Raw genomic sequence first — 18468 nt, 5'->3', positions numbered from 1 at the left:
AACACAGGCAGGCTTCAATTTATTGGAAGTCATCTATATTTTCATTGAAGAAAAGATTTATATTGAAGAAGAATGATTCTGATTCCTTAAAAGATTTCCCCTAATTACTATTATACATACAAATGATTTGGATACAAGAGAACCAATCTAGACAAAAAATAAAGCAAAAAATTGAAATCACAAGCAAAAATTTTAATGTATTTATTGTTTAAGTCCATATTAATGGAACCACCTATTATTTTAAAAATCATTTAGTCTTCCAACAAAACATAATCCGATAGAAAATGGATTTTGGTGGAGTTTCTCAGAAGAACTCACATACTATAAACCAACTCCATTATTACAGTATTTTCAATGAGATTTCCAATGAATCAGATTACAATTAATACTGTATTTCTCCGAATGTAGTCCCCCCCCTAATTATGAGGCCTCAGTTTTGGGAAAATTAAAAAAAAATATGCCTGAATATAGTCCCCTCTACTTTTTACATGGGCATTTTTGGAAAAAAAGGGGGACTATATTCAGATAAGTACGGTACGTTTCAATACCTCTGCTCTTTGGCGCTTGAAAAGAGAATCCTTGTCTTCTTCATTTTCCCCTTCTGCTTGACGACTTCTACTCCTCTTACGATTTTTACCATTACCATCAGGTTTTGACTGCAAACAAAAAATAGACAGGGGTCAAAAATACATAACAACAAGAACCAAAATACATACAAACATTGAATAGACTAATACAGAAATACATACAAACATTGAATAGACTAATAATGAAGATTCTCACTATAATTCAAACATTTAAGCAAAATATCATTCATTTTTGCTCCACCTGAGTATTCTATATTTCGGAAAATAAATAAAAATTTTAGTAATTTTTTTTAGTGCTACAGCTAAACCGAGGAAAATGCTTTCTCTAGACAGGCACTTAGGAACATTTTCACATCTCTATACACGGAGCTCTCTGGAGGAGTAACGTCATGCAGGCACAACCATAGCCCATCCTTGGGACCCAACTCAGTTGGATGCCACGCCCTTCCCCATCCATTGGCCTTGACCCGTCAATGGATAATCTGCTGTTTTTACAGCATGAATAGGTGGCAAACCTACTACATTAACAGTTATATTTAAACAAAAGTTTGGTGTTTGTATAATTAATTTGAATTCAAATGCAGTATCCTTGTGTTCTTCAGTGCAATCAATTTTTTAAACGTAGAGGGTCTAGCCGGTTTAAATAATATAAATTAAAGCCGGATATGAAAAAAAATAATTTTCGGCAGACGTTGTATTTCTCAAGGCTTGAAGACAAACTTAAAGCTTAACAGCATAGTTATAAACAATAATTACGATTACTCCAAGTGTGATAGGCATTGTTTATGTTAATCTTTTTTCTTAATCAATTATATAACAAACTGATCAACAATGGGGAACTTGCATGAATTTTTTTTATTTCACAGGTGGACAGAAAATTATTTTCTGAATACAACAAAGAAAACCGCATGTAAATCTGAGTTTTCCTTCGCGAGATATTTAATGATAAATATAACGAATTTTAAAGCGCGGGAAAAACTCCCTCACCCCCCAAGCCACTGCCGACGAAGCCTCGATGACGTCAAAGGTGCCTAAACATCACGCGAAGCTATTGTTGTGATTGTTTGTAATAGTTGCCAGCAGTTGTGAGAGCTTCGTTTGTTAGACGTGTTGATTATTTTATATTTAAAGATAAATATCCGACGATAGAGGCTTGGAAGCCCTCATATTTTGCATTATTTATAATATTAATATCTGAGTAAGGGCATAAAATATAAAACTGGAGCAGTTAAACCAAAAATTTTATAATACCTAAATAACATCGTTGTAGGAGTCTGAGCCACGGCCATTGGAAGGGGGATACGTTAATTGTAAGTTGATGTTATCGACGGCATATAATTCATTTAAGTATGTAATTAGAACGATTTTGATGTTTACTAATGTCCGCTTAGCTTTTATATACAATAACTTCATCCGTTTATTCGTAGGTACCGGAGAATTCGTCGTTTAGGACTGTATGTGCTTGTATTATGAGGTGAATTCCAGTCAATGCAACTTTTGCTCGCTGATTGGAGACATCTAGGAACATTTTTGTGCCAAAATAGTGTTATTTTCAACGTGACATCTCCCGTTAAGCTACTACTATAATCACAGTGCCAGTGGTTGTAATGCACAAAGTTTGACAAGGTTGAAAAATATCGGCCAAGAGTTATCAGTGTTCCATCGTGATTGAACTGTAAAAAGTGCTATTACGCTATCGATAAATGTCTAACAGTAGTGTAAAAATTGTCAGTGGCGTGCTAATCTCCGTTGTTCATCGTAGATATGGCATTTCACGATCACGCTATTGAAATAAAAACTGTGAGTGAAGTTTGTTATTCCATTATTTCAACGAATAGTAGTGAGAAAAGTCACCTGTGTCACTTGTGTGGGCTAATTTAAGGGTTTAAATCAGTGAATAAATAGTTGTTTTCATCATAACGAGTTCTGTTATTGTAAGTTGTACATGATGAATATAAGAATGTGACAGTGACATCCAGTTTTTGATAAGAGTATTTGTCTATTTCCCACTATATTTTTATGGTATATGCTAGTATATTGTTTATGGATTTACCTATATTATTGAAATAGGTTATAGCTTGTGTGTGTGTTGGCAGCGGAACCGATTCGCGATCTCACATGTGGATTGTGTGCAGACTGTTTTGCTGTGAATTCGTACCGTAGGTAGGATAGGACTACCTTCTCCGTTAATTCGGTGTTGCCAAATTCAACAGCACAGCTTACTCTAATGTCAACAGCACAGCTTACGATCGTTATCCTCCAGTATTACAAGTTTCTTTTACAACTCGATTTGCCGCCGACGTATAGCAATAATTTGTCTTAACAAATTCCATGAGGGTCGTGGCATCAATTTTTGGTGTCCTAAAAAAAGGCTGGTGTCCTAACACCCCATGCCACACGCCTTTTAGGCGGCTTGCGGGGTATTATGTAGATGTAGATGAATTTCAGGTGTACTATTCGAACGAGTGGCAACGTTATCCATTTTTCTTATCACTAAAACATACGAAGTGAAACGCTTGTACTTCATCATCCCGATGCCGCATTATTAATATCCCAAGTAATAATCTAGGCACAATAGCAATAGGAAAACTTGCCTAAGAATAACAGAACAAAATAAAGTGACGATGAGCGGCTGAATACTCCCTCAAAACAAATTTTACACCATGCGCTCAGCGTATTTCCCTACTCCCTACGGTTGTTTAGGCACCTATGACGTCACGCCTGGCCTCGGCAACGCTCGGGTGTCTTCGCGCAGTGGTCGGCTCAGAGAAATTTTTCTCGATTTTAAATGCAATTTTTTTATTTCTTTTGATGTTGAATGGAGAAACTGAAGGTATTTTCGCGAGCTTATGTATCCATTTGACTTATTCAAAATAGTTTTTAGGGCAATCTACGACCCATGCAAGTTCCTCATTGTTGCTCTCAACAATCAAATCAAATATCCTCCTGGAATACATAGATGCAAATGGCGCAAAGCAGTTATTCGTGTTCCACCAATTTTAAAAATCTGAAAAAAATTAGGATTATACTTTGATGTAGGGGTAACAACATATATTTTTTGCGGCGTGTCTATTGTTTCCTAAAATTTTTAATTTAATTTTGAAAATTTCAAACTAGTGCAAAAGTTTAGTTTTCGGTCAAAAAAATTTGAAAAAAATCAGGATGGTAGAACATAATAATATATACATTTTAAAATTAAGAAAAAGATTTTACAAAAATAAAAAACTGGAGATATGATTAAAAAATGAAAAATCGTGTTTCAATTTTTTTGGAGTTAATTTCCATTGTTAGGACCTGAAACTTTGGGGAAACATAATTTTTTATGCACTTTAAGTGTATATTTTTTATTTTTCAAAACATCCGGGGGCACTTTTCACCATCTTAACCGGCTAGACCCTTTAACATTAATATTAACTAACACAAGAATTCCATATTGTTTTTGTGAATTATAATCCTCAAAATACGTCAAAAATTTATCTCTCGTTCTCATTTATCTCAGCATTATTTTCCAAAGACAAACAAAATTTTAGCACTAGTTTTTAGAAAAATAAGTAAGTATGACAACACATGAAAAGAAAGAAAAAGGTTACTCTACACAGAATCAAAATACAATTTTTTCTGAGTGAGTAAGTTTCATTAAATTAAAAGAATCCATTAAAATTCAATGCATTTGCCTCATAAACTTGTAAATGATAATTTAAAAATTGCAAGGTTGTTCACAATGCATACTATCTAATAATTTTAGAAGAGGAAATGCTACTACTGATGAGAAGAAATGTTATATCTATGAGAGAAACTTGTCTATCAGCCATAGTATCCATTGGATACAGGGTCCGGCCATATATTTTGCAGTGTTCAGCAATGCACTGGTGTACTCTACATTGCATTTGTCAGAAATTAGTACATTATGACTAAAAATTGAGCTCTGGGAAATTAAATGAGCTTGTGCGAAAAATCCACAGAGAAAAAATCATTCGCCTTGACCAGGATTCGAACCCGGATCCCTCGATTTCCGGCCGAGTGCTTTAGCCAGTTAAGCTACCGAGGCGTCATTCATCTCTGTGGAAATTTGTGGACTATACCGGACAAGGTGGTATGGACTGCTGAGCATATTATGCGACGAGCAGTCCAAATCGTGCGCACGGCGCCACAGCCGGAGAGTAAGGTCCGAACTTTGAACACATATAGGTGTTCTCTCTTTGACGAATTTAAGTATACCGGGACTAGCCACGGTGATAACTTTTACGGGAGTCACCCGCAATGCACAATTGTGCGAAAAATCCACAGAGAAAAAATCATTCACCTTGACCGGGATTCGAACCCGGATCCCTCGATTTCCGGCCGAGTGCTTTAGCCAGTTAAGCTACCGAGGCGTCATTCATCTCTGTGGAAATTTGTGGACTATACCGGACAAGGTGGTATGTTAATACCACCATATAACCATGTTAATACAACCATACGTTAATGACTCAGCAATGAGAGGAAGGTGACAGATCTGTGAAAGTAGTTTACTAGAATACATAAAACCACTGCGCAACTAAATTGTCATACACGATGATTAACTAAACCACCATAATCAATCTATGAAGAGAACATCTGGTTACCTTCTTTTTGCTTTTGTCACAAGGAGAAGATGAGCAATTACTAGATGCCCCAGGAGACTTTTTGTCAGCTTCACCATCTGGAGTTTCAGGTCCATTGCCTCTCTTTGGAGGAACACCAGGAGCGTTCACTGGTGGCACTCCACCACCATTCCCACCAGAAACCACACTAGGAGGAGTCCCAACACCAGCCACAGGCACATTTCCTGGTCGGTGATGATGATGTCCTTTTGAGTTCTGCAACACATAATGAAAAAATTAGTAGCCATCACAATTAACCAAAAAATCAAAGCTAAAATCTTAAGATAGGGAAAGAGCAAATCAGCTCAACACGCATTCATGGCCCTGCTGGTTGCCTAACTCAAACAAAAATTTTCTTACATAGAATTAATTTTCCATTTAAACTGATATTAAGGATTACTATTATTAGGATACTTCAACTCCAACATTTAAAACTAGATCGCCAGCATATGCATTTCGACTAGTTTTGAAATTAATTTTTTGCTGCAATTTCCATAATATTCAATCAACTGATCCGACTTCAACGATTTTTGGTTAACGGGATTCCTTACTGCCGTAAGCATGAGCAATTAACATTTATAATTAGCGAGTTGAAATCAATCAATTCAGCTTTAACTTTGTGAAAATCCAAGTTGAAATGAAAAATACAAAACCTTAATAACTTTTCACTGTAAAAGTTACCAAGGTTGTGTATTATTCATTTCAATTAGTGAGTTATCTACCTTCAGCCCATAAAACGATCATATTCAGTGTCTCTCGGGGACAGTCTCTCGTATATAAGTAGAGCTCTTGATGAAAGGCCCCTAGAGCTTGTGGACTTCAATTCCAAGAAGTTAGGTCAAGTCTTGTTTATGGGAAACAATAAGTAGGGGCCGTTTCACTGGAATGATGCATTATATTCACTTGGAAGAAAAGCCATCTCTATCACAGCACCTCTAAAAAGACTATTTGCCTTCCTATCACACACATGGAATACATTCATAGAGAACTGCTACTAGTTTTAAGTGCCAGGACTTTTCCTCAGAACATATGGAAAGCAGTCCATAACAAATGGTCATTGATAAATCCTGCAATAAATAAGATAATAGGCCAGATAAATTTGGAGTCCAGCTGTGGCCAATATTAGACATGGAATCCCAGTATCCATCGATTTTCTTAAGCGGGTACATGTGAAAGAGAAACACATGATGAGTCACCATCGTAAAGCATAGTAATGAGTTAGAGCGAGCAAGACTTGTCTGTGCAAATAAAGAAACATTACTTCTGATAATTTTTTGCAGGTGATAGGTAGAATATTACCAAAAAGAAGAGAGAGAGCCAGACTGGATATTGCAAAGAAAATAAAGACAGCAATTTTTAAAGCACTTGCTAAAAGCCGGTATGTGAATTATTCACTGAGTTAGACGATAAGATGTTTCTCTGTAAGGTGTGCAAGTTGAAGCAAGAGATATCTGAAAAAGTATTGGACTCATTGCAGCACTCTAAAATGAAAGTAATTGAACTGTTTCCTTTTTCTTGAGGAGTGCATTTCAGCCACTGGATTACGCAAAGTTCACACTTATGTATGAATTAGATTTTTTACTGAGAAAAAGATTAAAAATTTGTAATAATTTGCAACAATTTTTATTATTTTTCAAACTATAACCATGAAATGAATTACATTAAATATTCTTTAGGCTACTTTATTTGTCATCAAATTAAATTTTTGATATCAATTCCATTGTACTTGTATCATGGGAATAAAATTTCAAATGATGATACATTGAGGGTAGGTGGTAAACTAAATATTTAAAATCAATCCCTATATTCCATGGTGTAATATTAAAAATGCAAGTTTCTCATATAAATCGAGGCGTACATGAGGAATAAAAATTAAATCTCTTAAAAAAAAAGTGGAAAAAATACCATCTATTAAAATAGCTGATCCCAGAGTTTTAGGTATGGCCTAAAATCCTATTTCATCAAAAATCTTAGCATGAGCAACTTCGTGAGAACTGTAGATATCTATTATTTGCATAGGCTTAGACATTACCATTTCTTTAGCTCTTGTCCTTGTCCTCATACGTCCGCCTGGATTAGGAGTAGCTCCATCTTCCATCTGCACAGGCCGAAACATATAAGGGGAGTCAGCACTCCTGGAATCTGAGGTTCCACTGTTTCTCCCAGCTACTACACCAGGAGGGGATCCGACACTGGGGGCACTTATGTTATGGCTGGGGACACTAGGCACAGGATTTCCACTTGAGTTCAAGCCAACCCCTGGACCTGGAGGAGTACTAGTATTTGCTGGCATAGGCATACTGTTTATTGCCAATGCAGGGGTTGGGGAATTTGTGTTAGTATTGTTTGCCATGCCACCACTTATAACACCGTTACTATTATTAGGGGCCACAGGAGTAGGTAGCTCTCCGTGTTTCTTGCTATGATTGCGACAGTCCAAACAAAGCAAAGTACGCTCCTTACCGACGTGCTGCCACTCTCGAGAGTCTAGAATAAAAGCAGAAAAAAGTTAATGCATGATGACTTAAGAAAGGACAAAACAAGAAAATCAATTTTTATGGTTTTCAAGAAGTCTCATATTTAGAGAGGTGAGATTCTTTTACTTAACTTTAATAAGTTTATCAGTTAAGATCTGGATTGAATTGAAAAATACTACACATAAATTTTTGTTATGGTGCGACTCTATTATACATGATATAAATTACATGAGCCTCCATCCGAACGACCAACTTTAAACCGATGAAATATTTCACAATATAAGTGTACATAAAGCAAAAACGGAGAGTTTAAAAAAATTATAATAATGATTAGAAAAAAATGAAAAAGCTCCTGTGTTTCCTAAATGTCGCTCAAGCATTCATAGGGCAACCTTTTCATCAAGTAAGCTTTCAAGCTATCTCTTTAAGTAAGCGTGACTTCCTATCCATTAAACAACCCCTTCCCATGCATCAGCAAACTTTTTTTAATCTTTTATTTTTTAAGTTACCACAGGCGAAGTGATTTTTCTCCACTATGCCATGTTTACAGTGGTCAATTCCATGGGTGCCACTCAGACAAACCTCTTTATTTGGCATCTCTGCACCTCCCTTCCTTTCTCTCTCTGGTTGGCACCCAGCAGCTTACAGCACTCATCACCCAAATTACCGTATTTTCCAATCGATAACGTGCACCCACATATGTATAATGCACACTCAAACCTTCCTAGTTATCATTAATTTGTATAGATACCGCACACCCAGGCTTCGCTTGGTTAATATTGGCATTCAGCTGTTCTAGACACCCTCCAACCCCTCCAAGTTTTATGAAAGTGCCATCTACATGGTAACTATCTCAAACCTGTATTAAGTTAAGCTTGCGTGAGTTAGATTTTTTTAAGAAAATTACCAATGGATAAGAAAAATACTGTGAGAAGAAAATCGTACACAGCGATGTTTAAGCTAGAAGTAGATTTTACAAAAGAAAAAGGAAATCGCAAGGCTGCCAGAAAATTTAGCATGGGAGAGTCCGGCATACTGGAATGGAGGAAAGGAGAAGAGGTGATCAAGGGTTTACACCAAAAGAAACGTGCAATGAGATTCAGGAAATGCTTCTGGCCTGAACTTGAAAAAACTCTTCCTCAATGGGTCATTTCTGAGATAGCGAAAGGAAGCTAAGTGTCAACAACTAGCCTGTTCCTGAAGGCAAAAGAACTGGCAGAAGAATACAAAATAGAAAACTTCAAATCCTATCCAACATGAGGATTTATATTCACGAAGCGAAAGAATCGGTGTATTCGTACAACTTCAAGTGCTGGGCAAAAACTACTCCAGGACTGGGAGGCCAAGGTAGAGAAATTTATACTGTACGTCAAAGAAAATCTGTGTGGTGCAGATCCTGCACATTTCAGCAATATGGATGAAGTGCCTGTTAGTTTTGATCTTCCTGGTTCTAGGACAGTACATCTAAAAGGATCCAAAGAAGTTTCCGGAACCACAACTGGAAACAAGAAGTCAAACTTTACGGTTGTCTTACGTGTAACCTCTAATGGTAGAAAGCTTCTGCCCTTCGTCATTTTTAAGAGAAAAACATTGCCCACAGGAAACTTCCCGAAAGGCATCTTGATTGCTGCTAATTGAAGGGATGGAATAATCAAGAGAGTATAAAAGTGTGGGTTGAATCTGTGTGGGGAAAAAGGAAACAATCCTTTTTCAAACCAAAATCTTTATTGATGACGGACTCTTGCCGTGCTCATATTACTGAAAACACGAAATGGTTAGTGAACAAGTATTCCAAACTGGCAATAATTCCAGGTGGATTAACAAAAATCCAACCGCTGGATTTATCCGTCAATAAATCTTTTGAATCAAAGATACGTCCTTGTTGGGAAAATTGGATGATGTCTGGTATTAAAGACAACACAGAATTGAGAAGGAAGAAAAGAATGTCTCATGAAGAAATAAGCCGGTGGATCCTGGAAATTTGGGAGGGTGTCACAGTGACTTGTGTACAAAGTGGATTTGAAAAAGCTTTAGGCAATATTTCAACGCCAGTGCTAGAAGATGAGGAAGAGTTAACTTCGGAGAGGGAACTCAGTGATGTGCCTGAAGAGTAAATGCACTTAATTCATTTAATTGTGATTCAGATGAAGAATTTACAGTATTTGAGTGATCTACCTATCCTACCATGTATTTATGAGCATGGGCATTAAAAGAATTTATATGTAGTAGAATAAATGAAGCATAGAAATTATTTGTTTCTTCTAGAGATGGGTCGAATAGCAGATTTCTCAAACTCGGATATCGAATTCGAATATTAAATCATTGCTCGAATATTCGAATACCTCGAATACTAGAATTGCGCAAAGCATATTAAACGTACGTTTTTCTTCTATTTCCCTTGATGAATGTATAAATAAAAAGATATACAGTGGAACCTCGATCTACCGTTTTTCAGGGGGGACGAAAAAAAACGATTAATGCGGGAATGTTTGACTAGGTTGGCTATGCAGCACGAAACCCAGGATTTTGGCTAGTAATGGAGATTTCCTTCAATGGATTCAAACCAGAATTTAGCTGATTAATGGAATACAGTGGAACTTGGTTAGTACGTTCCTCCTTAGTACGTTTTCCTCCTTAGTACGGCGATTTCCCTCGGTCCCGGTACCATCCAAACAAAATACAGGTAAAAGAATTTGGTTAGTACGTTTGAAAAAATTGCGCTTTCCTGGTTAGTACGCTCAATTGCTTGCCGTGACGCAACCCGCAATTCGTTCTCTAGTGTCTTCTTAAGGGTCGCAAACGTCTGAATTCATGATTTAATTTATTATCATTAGTCATTAACATTCTTCCATTCATTCCACATCTCTTTCTTCTACCGTAATTTATCCAAATGCATTTCTGAATTCTTGTGACGTGATGAAAAATAAACTGCGGCCATTTTTCGGGAATGTCTGACTATGAAAAACTACAACCAATAAGAAGCCCCAATTTTCCCCACCCCGAGCTCCTCACCTTCTGTTGCCTTTGGAGCGCTTGGGAGTGCCCACTGCTGCGCACAAAGTTCGTGAGTGGGCAATTGTTGCTATTGCACGAGTTATCATGATGAAGAAATGAGTCAGACAATTTCCACATTATCTAAAGCAGTACTGTTCCATAAACTCGACGTCGTGCGTATTTACTTGACTACTGTTGCGGGAGCGGACGATCCTCAGGATCTCCACGCGAAGCTTAGCTTAAAAATAATTGATCTCGGAACGAAAGCAGACGACATTAGACAAATTTTGAAAGTAAATTTCAACTGTTTAATATAAAATTTTCTTGTAATTACGTCGTAATCTAATAATCTTGCGTGTCATCAGTCGATATATCGATCGATTTTACAATCGAAATGGTATCATTCCAGAAGCGAATGTCTACGGCTGTTGCCGTAATTTGAAAGTCAATATAATTTTGCCCAATTTTTATGTTGTTTAAAAAACCAGTTGACTTACTCCGGGTTGTTGTTATATTCTCCGAGTACGCTGTGAGAAAGAAAAATGACTTGTCTTCGCTTGTCTGAGCTTCACTCGTCCTCGTTCTGTAAATATATATAGGATAAATCACGGGAGATAGACGCCGTAATCATGAAATCGTCTCCGGGATGTCCATGAAAAATTGCGATTTTTATTCACATGGTATTGTTTTTCATGGTAGCGCTCATTTTCTTGATTTTAAATGTGAAAAGAGTTCAGGAAGGCGATCCTATGAGAACTACCGATAGTAATTGTAATTATGACGACTTTTTCACTGATTGCAATAACCCCGACTGCTATTATTTACTTTCCTCGTTAGTACGTTTTCCTGGTTAGTACGTTCATTTTTCGTGGTCCCTTCAGAAACGTACTAACCAAGTTCCACTGTATTTTAATTTTATGGATACAATTTGGGCTTATAGTTGATTCAACTAACATCTCAAATATCCTAAGGGGACACACCACCTCACTAAAAAATGATTGCATGTCATCTCGGCTATCAAATCTAATTGTGCTACGTAGTTACTATCCCACAGCACTGAGGATCTCCTGGTGGGGGGAATCGGGGATTTTCGGATTTTTTCACCCTATCATTTCCCGTTCCCCACGTCGAACTCTTTTCACTCCTCTAATCCACGAATTTGATGTAATTCGTCAACTTGCCTAAAACGGCGCTGCGTGCACTAAACGACTACAGTTCTCTACATTTTCCGAGTCAACTACCAACGACGTGCATGCGACAGTTTATGATGCAAAATTCAAAGTATTCGAGGTATTCGAGACGGTACCTTTAGCATAACTATTCAAGACCTCGAATATCGAATATTTTCTAGTATTCGAGGTATTCAAGTATTCGCAGATACTATTCGCACATCTCTAGTTTCTTCCTTTACTCACAGATTTACGAGATGAAATAACTGCAATTGTGGCAGATATGTATAAAGTAGAATGCTATTAAAAATGCATAATTCCAGCCTAATTTATTTTTGCAAGACTTCTTTAAATTACTGTGAACATATATGTAAATGTTTAAATTTTTCAAATTTTCATTACATAACGCACATTGTCATTTTTTCGATCATCTGAACATTTTTGTACAGATAATGCGGGCGTTATCGATTGGAAAATATGGTAAATGTTAAACTATATAGACTTAATAACAGATCCCGCAAATATATCATTAGGGGATGCACCATGATAAATTTTTGAGCTAAATTAAAGGCCAAACAGCAATATCAATGGATGTGTAGATCGGAAAATAATGACTTTTTACAATCCTATACATCACTACAGTATTAATGAGCCAACTATCTTGAAACTTCATTGGACTCACATGACTAATGTGAAAATCTTTAGCTACAACATATGTAAATGAAAGTTTGATAAATCGACCCGTTTTGCTGCTATAAAGCTGTAAACGTGATTCATCATTGTAGCAAACAGAAAAATGCGCGGAGATTCAGTTTCTGAGAGAAGAGTGATTTAGTTTTAGTTAAATAAGACATTTCAATATACCCACCGACTCAATTTTCACAAAGCACATTTCATTGTTACAACAACATTTTCAATTGCATCATGTGCAGCCAATGTTGTTGTAACAACAAAAAATGCGTGTTGTGTGTCATGCAAAAATAAATTCTGAGGAGATATCTGCAATATCTTATTCAACTAATATTAATAACTTCCACCAAATCTTGTCACATATCATACAAGAGAATAAAATAGTTATGGACATAACAATATTTTCGATGCTATCATACGACAGCTTTAAAATTATGTACTTTATTTTAAAATAGAGTGAGCAGAAATATTTGCCTTTAAACTCGGATGACAGAATATTGCAATGGATAGTAGTGGTTCACATTTGAACCAAGACTAAACATAAAAAATGAAAATGTGGACATTACTACATGTAAGATCACAAGGCATCCATCTTACTTGGAAAATTATAGGTTAGTAAGTAATCTTACTTGTGGTGAAACAATTCTGACAGCGATATCCTGCGTGGTCTCTGGAATCAGAATCGTCCTCAGAGTTGTCTTCTTCACTTACAGAACTATTTCCCTCCCCTGAAAAAAAATATATCAAGTGAGAGAAATAATGTCACCACTATACACTAATAGAGATTTGTAACAATCATAATTTATGTACAATGGGGCAAGCCATGATGAATCATAATTTATCCTCATTTCCCAAAAACATATAAACCCTTTCATGAATAAGCAGCTAATTATTAGCTTTGGATTTTCTGAAGCAAAGACTTGTGCTCACACGCCTGATATTTAAGGGTACCAATTGAAAAAGCTTTGGAACTAACATAATCAAAGGTCTAAAAGAAGAAATTATTGATAATGACATACATGGCTAAAATTTTCCCAGCTGTATATACCCAACTATTCACGTAGGCATGAAAAATAATTAAGTACAGTGGAACCTCGTTAAAGCGAGTACGGGCTATTGCGAGACCTCCGCCATTACGAGAGATAGCCGATGCACCGTCAATCGACCCTATAATAAGCATGTAAAAAAATTTGTTTTTATGAGGCCCTTTTGGTGTTGGCACTCGTCATAGGAAGATTTTCCATCGCCGGAAAACCTTCACCAAGAGTCCCTAATCTCTGTAATTTCTTGCAATCTGTTAGAAATGAAGTTAATATGGAGTGCTCAGTCTCAAATTCATGCGGTAAACTGTCGTTCAAAAAATAAGCAGTTCATTTTGGTGAAATTATTGTGGCATTAACATTCACGAATGCTTGATCTTTTGTTCCTCGGGTGGCAGAAAGCAGTCGGCAGCATACCCACACGTCCGTGAGTTGAGGGAATAGAAAATATTTTATGGTAGACACCATGGCTAAAAAACACAAAACATGCCTAAGCAAGAAAATAAAAATAATAGAGTAATATGACAGTGGCGTAATTAATTTATCTTCCTATTCGCTCATCACATTTAAAAAACAAAAGCGCCCAAGGAATGCAGACTATGAAGAGTAGGAAGGACCTTTGTTCGGGTTTTTGCCCACTTCAATCTGCGGGAATCTTTTCTTATATTACCAATTTGTCCGCAGAAACAAATGCAATACATACATTATTTCACTTAACTGCTGCTTAACATACAGGAACAATGAAAATACACCAATGGAAGCATTTGAGGCATTAAATAACCGCAATACAGTTTTATCAGCTATTTTTTAAATTTTCAGTGGAAAATACCAAAATATTAGAATGATCACGTAAATGCAGTACTTAAGTACATAGAAAAATGGCTTCGTCGTTTGTGCATTGGCAATAATTATTGACAAAGCATGATTTTTATTCAGTACAGCACATATAAATTGTTTGAATAGTTAGCCGTGGTTTAAGTAAGAAGTTTAGTGATGCGAAAAAACATCGCCTTTCATCTGGGTCGCGGTCCGTTTCACGCTTCAAGCGATTTGAAGCGACACCGCTCTAAAGGCCGGTCCGTTTCATTCCTTCGCTTTGAAGCGCTTCAAGCAAGACGGTGAAACGGACCGGCATTTCAGAACGGCGGGCATTTCGACTTGGGTTGCTAGGGAGTTGTTGAATGAAAGAGTTTGTTTATAAACATGTAATCAATCAGACATCTCGATCTTACCTTCAATAGCACGGAAATGGAATGGTTTTTTTCAATTGCTAACAAATATTCTTGATGGCGAATCGGATACGAGTGATGACGCTAGTACAAGTGAGAGTGAGGAGGAATTGGGAAACGTCGATGAGGTGGATTTATTAGTAATTTATGCCATTAAAATGATGGAGGCGAGGGGAAATCTGGCATTGAAGCCACGGATTCTATCTAACGTAGAAAATGTGGTGGGGAATTACAGTGCACTAACGTTCTCAAGTAATTTCAAGTATTGTCATTGATAAGCCTGATCTTATTTAAAATAATAAATCAATCGTGTGGCGAGCAATGCAGCTACAGCGTTCATGACGAGCGGGTGTTAAAAAAATCACGGCTCTCTTACATTTGAGCCATCAAGAGGAATCCCTCCCCAATGATACCCACATCATTGCAGACTCTGCTAATGGAATCAATGAGCATTTGATGGTACTATTCAGAGATTCAGTGATTTTACGGGTCTTGATGCGAAACGAAAAGATGAACTACACTGCGGGATGACTTTGCATCAGAAACTCTTCAATGCTAAGTTTTCGAAGGCTCGAAAAGTAATTAATGATAAAAAAGTAAGAGAAAAATTGAAATTAATTATATGTGGAACAGATAACGGTATTCATCTTGGTCTGTTGTGCGCTCCATAATAATTGTGAAGAAAGTGGAGGCTAAGCGCCCGATGTAGCTCCAATTGACGTGGAAAGAGTACCGATTAAATTAAATGAAAACATAATTAGGATGAGAGAGGTGAATAAAAGGAAGATAATCATGATTATGAATTACCTCAGGACTAATTACATTTATATATCTAAGAAATTAAATACATTATAATTATAAAACAATAACAAATTACAAGAACTTATTATAAAAATGCATTGAAACTCTTCTTACTTATTTCATATCAATTAGGTTAAAAATATTATGAAAACCCAATCAAAGAATGTCACTGATTTAAAAAAATTAGTTTCTTCATCAAATCTATCACTGTTCTTTACAATTCCATTTTCTCCTCGGGCCTTTGACGCTTCTCTTCATCTAATTTTTTCCCTCTCCTCCGTCGCCTTTTTTCTTTCTTCCCTCTCTATTTCGCGCTCCCGCTTGTTATTTTCCTTTTCCTGGTTGATATTTTTAATGAACTCCTCAATTATTACATCGACTCGCCTCTTCTTTGGCATTGCTTGGGAAAAATGAATTGATAGAGATTACCACAAGAAATAATGTTACTTTGGGGACTTCTAAGCTAATTAATTCAATAAACTAAAGTATCGTCACAGTAAACACACTATTAAATAGAAACATCATAAATAACTATAACGCTAAAGTCATTAACATCTCTTGAAATAATTCATCGTTTGTATTCACTTACTTTCTGCAGATTTTGATGGCCCTTCACGGCATGGCGGCTTCCTTTAACTGATCGGGCATGCACATTTAATATTATTTTTCTCTCCATTACTTTCAATTATTAACCAAAACCTTTCTCAGCTACGATGGTAATGTCTTCTATTCCACAGCTTTATTTATTTATCTCACCAGTGCATAGTAACCGTGATGATATCATGGGAAATTGGCGCAATTTCTCGAATGATTGCAAACGATATATCGCATTCGCTCCAAACACTTCACGTAAATGCTGGGGCGTTTGGAGCTATCAAAGTTGATAATTTATGCTCGCTCCCGGGCCCCACCTCCTGTGCTTCAGAGCCCTCCAAAGCGTGAAACGGACCGACCTGAGGCGCTTCAAGCGTGAAACGGACCGCGACCCTGGATTTATGCTTATGTCTATCGGATAGAAATTTCTCTGTCGCTGCACCACTCCTGTTCCTGTATAACTGTTCGCAATAGGTGTATTGGCTATTATTTGCTCCACCTCCAGTAAAGCAACAATTCGCTATAGCAAGTGTTTATTTGAGCACCGTGGGGTCTCGTTTTATTGAGGTTGCACTGTATTAACTTTAAAGTACAATAAGTCCTCGAGATAACAACAAGATGCATTCCAAGACCTTATTCGTAAGTTGAAAAACCTAAGCAAGATTAAGAAAAGTGTAGTTATTCTGCAGAATGCAACACCGCAATACCAGTTTGTGTTAACTCATGATGGTGACAAATTGATTTCGCTGTCAGTATGACGTGGCAGGGCCGAAGGAAGAACGTGCGAAACGATGAAAAGTTCCCAACTTCACAACGGTTTAATTGATAGTTCGTTTAGACTGTACCCAAAAAGCGAGTTTCTCAATGCCACAATGCCAAAGCTCAGCTCAAAGGCACCAAATTTGAAATTTCAGGCATGCTTCGATTTTAAAATGTTTGCAATTCTGAAAGTTCGTAAGTGAAATGTTCCTACTGCCGGCGTCAAAATGATGTGCCACTGTACTTTGCAAATTTATATCTAGACATCAGTGCATGCCATAATAATGAATAATGCATCATTTTAAAGGAAATTTTATTCTCAATCCAGATTGATTTTTAGTTTTATGAAAAATTCAAAAATCAAGACATGCAAGTGCAATAACTCTCAGCGAACTCTCAGACTCAGCGAACCATAAAATTAGCCATTCTGTCAACTTCATGAACTTTGTGACTAAACCTAGGGAAAACTACTGCGCCTACAACATTCATCTACCACACTAAGTTGCAAACATTAATGTAGATTAATAAAATGTCTTCTGCATATTTTAGAATGGATATTTAGTTGTAAAATAACGAAAATGTTTAAACACTACCTAATCCTACAGTTTACCCCGAAAGAAAATATAAAATTGATAGAATCACTTCATAATTTATTTGCAATTTTTCTATGACCCATGATTTTTATAATACATGATTTTTATGTAGTCTAGATTATAATGTGCATTAAAAAAAATCTGCCAGAGCGAACAAATACAGCATTGCCACGTCTTGCACGTGAAATTGATAGAAACACTTCTTAATTTATTTGCAATTTTTTTATGATCCATAATCTACAAAAATATTAATATTAGTGAATGAAAATAACTTCTATTAATTTCATGTTGTCAAACGGGGCTGCACAGGGCCAGTGCGGGTTACCAGGAAGCAAAGTTTCGCGTGCAAGACGTGGCAACGCAGCATTCGTTCGCTCTGGCAGATTTTTTTAATGCACATTATAATCTAGACTACATAAAAATCATGTATTATTGGATCATAGAAAAATTTCAAAAAATTTAAGAAGTGTTTCTATTAATTTTATTTTTTTCTTTCGGGGTAAACTTTAGGACTAGATAGTTTTTAAACATTTTCGTTATTTTACAACAAAATTTTCGTTCCAAAAATACGCAGAAGCCATTTTATTAATCTACATAAATGTTTGCAACTTAGTGTGGTAGATGAATGTTGTAGGTGTAGTAGTTTACCCTAGGTTTAGTTACAAAGTTCAAGAAGTTGACAAAACGGCTAGTTTTAGGGTGCACGGAGTCATTCATTGCACTCGCGTGTCTTGATTTTTGAATTTTTCATAAAGCAAAAAATAAATCAGGATTGAGAATAAAATTTCCTTTAAAATGACACATTATTCATTATTATGGCATGCACTTAAGTCCAGATATAAATTTGCAAAGTACAACAGCACATCATTTTGAAGTCGATAGTAAGTAGAGGACTTACAATACTTTAAAGCAA

At 36.4% G+C, this 18468-nt stretch overlaps 1 protein-coding gene across 1 annotated transcript in view; it reads right to left on the bottom strand.

The window, feature by feature from the left end:
• Positions 1–18468, bottom strand: part of LOC124157537 (arginine-glutamic acid dipeptide repeats protein-like) — a gene marked incomplete at its 5' end in the record, with an annotated part of 71050 nt that overhangs the window by 36229 nt on the left and 16353 nt on the right. The window contains 4 exons of the mRNA XM_046532353.1: positions 549–656; positions 5192–5425; positions 7242–7696; positions 13169–13267. Of these exons, the coding sequence (XP_046388309.1) occupies positions 549–656; positions 5192–5425; positions 7242–7696; positions 13169–13267 (896 nt within the window). The remainder of the gene's footprint in view (positions 1–548; positions 657–5191; positions 5426–7241; positions 7697–13168; positions 13268–18468) is intronic.

This window comes from Ischnura elegans, chromosome 4 (assembly GCF_921293095.1).
Source record: "Ischnura elegans chromosome 4, ioIscEleg1.1, whole genome shotgun sequence".
Lineage (NCBI taxonomy): Eukaryota > Metazoa > Arthropoda > Insecta > Odonata > Coenagrionidae > Ischnura > Ischnura elegans.
Note: the sequence above shows the minus strand (reverse complement) of the source record. Positions and strands in the feature narration are given on the sequence as shown.